The 6,000-nt window shown below is 40.3% G+C and overlaps 2 protein-coding genes across 4 annotated transcripts; one reads left to right on the forward strand and one right to left on the reverse strand.

Annotated features, from left to right (window-relative positions):
* Positions 1-1,699: 1,699 nt before the first annotated feature.
* Positions 1,700-3,775, forward strand: LOC18009357 (F-box/kelch-repeat protein SKIP6). Of its 3 annotated transcripts, XR_002897655.1 has the most exons (3): positions 1,700-2,995; positions 3,393-3,478; positions 3,592-3,775. XR_002897655.1 is itself a non-coding variant. In XM_006390613.2 (2 exons), exon 1 carries the CDS (start codon positions 1,739-1,741, stop codon positions 2,882-2,884), a length of 1,146 nt encoding a protein of 381 aa, XP_006390675.2. In that variant the 5' UTR covers positions 1,700-1,738; the 3' UTR covers positions 2,885-2,912; positions 3,587-3,667. The 3 variants fall into 3 exon arrangements, 1 of the variants encoding a protein (XP_006390675.2); XR_002897656.1 differs by lacking the exon at positions 3,393-3,478 and having other exon boundaries at positions 3,592-3,676; XM_006390613.2 differs by lacking the exon at positions 3,393-3,478 and having other exon boundaries at positions 1,700-2,912; positions 3,587-3,667.
* Positions 3,678-5,495, reverse strand: LOC18009356 (RING-H2 finger protein ATL3). Its single transcript, XM_006390614.2, has one exon. It carries the CDS (start codon positions 4,812-4,814, stop codon positions 3,831-3,833), a length of 984 nt encoding a protein of 327 aa, XP_006390676.1. The 5' UTR covers positions 4,815-5,495; the 3' UTR covers positions 3,678-3,830.
* Positions 5,496-6,000: the final 505 nt, after the last annotated feature.

Raw genomic sequence — 6,000 nt, forward strand, 5'->3', positions numbered from 1 at the left:
TCCTGAATCCCCTTCCGAATCTCTTGCTGAATCTCTTCCTAAATCTCTTCCATCATCTCTTCCTGAATCCATTACATCTTGTCTATCTTCAGCTACTCCTTCATCTCTTACTTCATCTCTTACCTCATTTATTTCTTCATCTTCATTACTCTCCAAATAAATCTCAGCAGTCTTAGTCCATCTACACGCTGCACACATCCTTTGAAAATTCTGAGTACCATCGCTGAGAATCTTAAGGTCACTCAAATCTTCATATGGCAGTTTAAACCATTTCCTCTGCCTGTACAAACTCACAGGAAAAGCTTCAAAACCAGATTCCGGCGTCGCAACATGCTCGACTGCAGACCCACCATCGTAATAAACCTTTCCATCTTCGTAATTTTGAAACTTTCCACCATAATATATGATGAACACACAATCCAAGTCGTCGCTGAAATATGAATATACAATTGCTTAAGACACGAATTTAATATTCCAAATGATTAAAAAATTGAAGACCAATATAAAATTTGAAAATCAGATCGAAAACCTTAACCCTAGATTTTCAAAATACCTCATTTTTTAGGGCAATTGAGTTCCCACACTCCGAATTTGCCTCCAATTATTCCAGCCTCCCACCAATTTCACCAAGCTAAACCACCGCTGCCACCGTCGGCGTCCAAGATCGGGATTGATTCGAAGGAATAAGCTTTCGAAGAGGATCCCAGAGGAAGGAAGAAGAAGATCGATTCTTCTTTACAGACATAAATCTGAAACGACGTCGTCTTATTTTTTTTTAAAAAACAAGAATTTTGAGAGTTAATATTAATTAGGTTAGCAATATTTATCGATTATCTAACATAGCCTACTGGCTCTGCAGTTGGTTTTATCACAAGCATGTCATTGGTTCGAGTCCTAGAGGTTGGACATCTTTTGAAAATACCTGCAAAGTAAAACGACGTCGTTTAACTTGTTTTTTAATGACGAATGCAAATCAGCTTTATATTTATTAACTGGTGATGGTTTATTAATTTCACGTCTGGTCCACTGGTTCTGAAGTCCGTTTGAACGCAAACAGGTTGCGGGTTCGATTCCCCGAGTTTGTAAAAAAAAATTTTAACTCAGATTCGATAAAAACGACGTCGTATTCGATTTCCGTTCCAACAGAAATTCCTACGTGTATTCCTACGTGTCAGCTGACTCAGCATCCGTTAACAGCTTAACGGGGTTGACTAACGGGGAATTTGTCAATGCATGAATTGGCCAAACGGAAGTCAGTACGGGTATGAAATTTCAAATTTTTAGAAGTTGAGGTATGCGTAGGCACAGCTCAAGAGTACAGACAGTAAATCGTACCAGAGAGACCAGTTGAGGTACGAATAGGCCGCTTTCCCAATAATAATCACAGCTCATGTCGGAATGTGTGTTTTTTCCAATGTTTTTAACTACAAGCTTTTGAAAAGAGGAAATAAAAAGAGTGAAACAAATACTACAATTCTCCAATGAAAATCTTTAGATGGATTTATTTATTTTTTCCATCAAAAATAGTGTCTCAATAAATAGAAGTGAAAAGGAAGAAATCACTATTAAACCCAAACAAACGAAAAGGAAATTCCGCGTTCTTACTAGTAATCCGATACTAGCTAGTTCGGGAATAAGAAAAGGAACAAGTTTTTCTTATAAATAAATAATGTCTCTGTCTGAATCCCTCAAAAAAAAAAAAAAAAAAACGTAACTTTGAAATTAATCGACAATCCAAATGGATCCCTCCGGCTCCGGTAATCGAACAATGATGAAAGCAAGATGTTCAATTTCCGATGAACCGCCGAATAAGCGGAGGAAGTTGTCTCCGTCCCTTTCTGGGTTATGGTCGTCGTTGCCACATGAATTAGCTGTGAGCATCCTGGCTCAGGTCTCGAGATTTGACCTCGGGGCCTTAGCTATCTCCTCCAAGAGGCACCGCTCTCTAGTAGCTTCCCGAGAGCTCTACGACTTGAGATTGCAGATGGGTTTCACCGAAGCATCTCTCTACGTATGCTTACGCATCTTTCCTGACCCAATCCCACGCTGGTTCGTCCTCAATCCCACGCAGCGTCGCCTTTGCCCGATCCCCTCGAACCCAGAATCATCATCATCATCATCATCATCATCATCATCATCCTCGTTCGTGGTGGTGAGTCGAGGCATCATAAACGGCAATCGCACATCCGATGTCTGGTTCCTCGATTGCTTCTCTCACACATGGCGACTCGTCCCGTCCATGAGGATGGCTCGTGCTTCTGCATCGGCAAGTCTGGTAGACGGGAAGATATACGTGATTGGAGGGTGCGGAATGGTCGCTGATTCCCAAAACTGGGGAGAGATATTCCATCTCAAGACCCAAACTTGGGAAGACTGGTTTATCCCCAACATGGACGAAATCCATCAGAGTGTGGTGATAAAGGAGGAGAAGAAGGTTTACGTGGTGGATGAGGCACGACGAGTCTCCTACTTATCCCCAGGTAATTGTAAGTTTTGGACATTACGGAAAATGGATTCTAAGCCAGGACACAGGAGCGACTGGTGTGCTCTAGGGAAGCTTTTATACTGTCGTGATTCTCGTGGGAGAATACTGTGGTGTGAGCCACACGAGCTGGATTGGAAACAAGTCAAGGGTCTGGAAGAGTTGCAACACTTGTCTCGCTCCTCTGCTTCTACACAAGTCTCCTATCCTCTTAAACCATGTTCGGGGACAACCAGTTTCCAATATGATATCTGCAGACTCTGCAGCAACTCTGCTGGGAACATTGTTATCTTCTGGAACGCCTATCTTGGAGGTTTGGAGCTTTGGTCTGCCGAGATTTCCATGGAGAAACGCGAGGGATGCGAGATTTGGGGGAAGATCTGCTCCTGTCTTCAAATTTAATCCTCTCTCACACTCATTTGGCGTTAAGGTCTTATATTCTGCCTCTGTCCTTGTCTGAGATTCCAAGCTTCTCACAGACTCACTATTGTTTATATCATCCAGTTGTTCTAGGTAATTTTTTGATTGCTTCCTCAATTTTGTACAGATAGTGAGGATATTTATCGTAAATCTAATGAATTCTAGACCATTCACTGATGATTAGCCCTTACATGAATATACACATATGCAAAGTTGCATACACATTCATTCACACGTATTAGCCATGAAAATTTATGTGATTAAGATGAGGATCATGTGATAGGGCACGTGGTTACTTATGCTGCTTCTTATAGTATGAGACTATTAGTTAACAACAACTTCATCAGAAAAAAAAAAATACATTTTGCATGTTAATAGCTCATGTCTGTTTTCCTCATTATTTTCTTTTTTCCTTTCTTAATTATTAGCCTTGAAGAGAGGAAAGAAAAAACAGTGAAACAAATACCTCCTAACTGGTTTAATTATGCAGTACAAAAGACCAAATGCATATGCTCAATTGATTCTCTTCGTTTTCTCTAAATCAGCCGCTTGCTAGTTCTGTTGTCTAGTTTTATGGTAAGTCATTTTAGTTCTAGAGCTTCTTGAAAAACTTCTCTCAGTTCATGTCTTGTTTTAGCTTAAGATCACAATACATATGGTTTAACTTTACATTCTCTTCGTTAGTGCAGTGGAGTTTCCAGCAATCGTTTGATGTCTATTAAATCTCAGAAGCTGATTAGAGGTGTTGCTCTGAGTAAAGAAAAGACAAAAAGCATTGAATTTAAAAAACCCTTGGAATATATAGAAATGATATTTCACTTAAAGAGGACAAAGAAAGCTCTCAAACACAAAGCCAATCAGAGCCGAGACCAATACAGTGTGACATCTTCAGGCAATCTTTTTACTCAGCTAATCTAATCACAAATCTTCAAGGATCAACAGAAGAAGCAACAGCATTGGAGCTACTACTACTACTGCTAGTATTGCTACAAGAGACTCGCTTGTCTCTGCTCAGAAACCTCCTTAAGGATCTCAGCCTCGTTGTCATTGGAGATTTTGGTTCTTCATCCTCAACAATAAACCTCATCGATGACGAAGAAGACGGTACATTTTGGCTTCTAACTGTAGTAGAATCATTGATATCCAGAACAACAGCTTCTTGACTCTGTGAAGCAGAACCAGTAGCATCTTCTTGAGGCCCGACATTGGTGTTTCCGGTACTAACCTGATCCTGGCGACCCCACACCAAGACATTGGTCGGGAATTCCGGGGAAGAATTGGAGACAGAAGTTGAAATTTGGGACGCATCATGGTTGATATTGGTGCTTCCAGCATCAGCATTTTCAAGAACTTGTTCAATCCTCTTTGAGCTACCTTGCTCAGGAGGACCAAGAACCGTGTTTCTGCAGATGGGACAAGTTGAGTGAGACTGAAACCACATGTCAATACACTCAACATGGAAGCTATGTCTACACTTTGGAAGCAGCCTCGATTTGTCTCCTTTGACAAGCTCAGACAAGCAAATAGCACATTCCAACCCATCTTTGCAGCTATCTTGTCTGAAAAAGACAACTGGTAAAGAACTGAGCTCAAAAGGGGTAAGACCAGTGTTGGATGGAGCGTCTTGCCCCGGGACGAAGATGAAACGGCGTCGTTGGCGGCGAGTGATTACTGGTGGAGCAATGGATGATTGGTCATCTAGTTCTAGTTCTTGTTCTTGTTCTTGTTGTTGCTGCTGTTGTTGGAGCTGATCTATTCGCCACCAGTAGAGTTTGGCGTAGAGGTGGAGGATAAGGACCAAGAGAACAGCCATGAACAGAACAACGATTGCTGTGAGAATGATCTTGCTTGTGACCTCTTCGGTTGATAGATCTCCCAACAATGAGCTATGAGCAGATCCATCATCGTCCATTGGTGTGCGAAGGAGTGTTAGATAGATCAGAAATCAGCAGGGGAACTCAACACACTCAGCTCGATTTTCTGAAGGAGAAGGATAATCCAAAAGCAGGAATTGCGAGTTGAGCAGAGGAAAACATAGAAAAGGTTGAGACTTTGTCTGACTTTGTCTTTGAGATTAGGGCTTTGGAAGGGAAAAGCAAGAAATCACTTTGACTCTTTTGTTGGGTACCCAAATGGAAGAAAAATCGAATTATAAACAAGAGAACAAAAAAACCCAGAAAAACTTTTTGCAGCAAACAGAGCTCAGGATGGAGAGGAGTTGTGTGTTAATGGTGGAGCTGAGAGTTAGATAGATGATTAGGGTTATTGGAGGTAGTAGCTAAATAGAAGAGACAAGAGGCAAAACAAAATGAGAAGCTGTGAAAGGTCTCTGTTTTCACTCTCTCTCTGCCATGGTCATGGAAGAAAGACGAAGGCAGTGAAGAAAGGAGGATGATAAGAGAAAGAAGCAATTGAAGGAGATGACATCGAGGAGTTAGAGGGGCCCACAAGCTCTTAGGGTTTGGGGAGCTACTCTTCCTACTTAACTTAATCCACAATTAAAATCCTTTCTTAATTTCTTCCTTCTCCATTAACTCAGTTTTTCTGGTACGCTGTTTTTCCATTACTAATACAGGAAACATTATTATTCTTTTCTCACTAATTACTTGATTATTACTTAACTGAAATTTGGAAGCCAATGGTCAAAATTAGTTACGAAAATGGAAAAAGAAAAAAAAAAAATCCTTATTCTTTCTCAAATCTTTGAATAATACCGAATTTTTATACAATAAACTTGATTTCACTCTTAACTAAACCTAAACCGTTGTATTAATGAGTATGCCTGACTATTTAGCAACTTGCTAATGTGAACCGTTGTGTCACGGTCACACCCATGTAATGTTTTTTGTACTTGTACCAATCACTACATTGCCTTTCTTGGAGGGGCTTATTCCCTTAAGAACATGCGAATTGAGTGAACTCGTATACTGGTTTAATGTTTTTGCTATATTAGTACTGAAATTTTCTATTTGCAGCTTATGGATAATGGATGGTATGTGATCACATTGTAACTACCACAAACATGAATGTTTTCTTAAGAAGCAAAATTTCTAAGAATATGTAATGCATTTATTATAAGCTAAAAATGATGGTGTGCA

Source organism: Eutrema salsugineum, unplaced genomic scaffold (genome assembly GCF_000478725.1).
Source record: "Eutrema salsugineum unplaced genomic scaffold, Eutsalg1_0 scaffold_9, whole genome shotgun sequence".
Lineage (NCBI taxonomy): Eukaryota > Viridiplantae > Streptophyta > Magnoliopsida > Brassicales > Brassicaceae > Eutrema > Eutrema salsugineum.

Coding starts and splice junctions, on each gene's coding strand:
- LOC18009357 (XM_006390613.2), top strand. CDS start 1,739: ATGGATCCCTCCGGCTCCGGTAATCGAACAATGATGAAAGCAAGATGT.
- LOC18009356 (XM_006390614.2), bottom strand. CDS start 4,814: ATGGACGATGATGGATCTGCTCATAGCTCATTGTTGGGAGATCTATCA.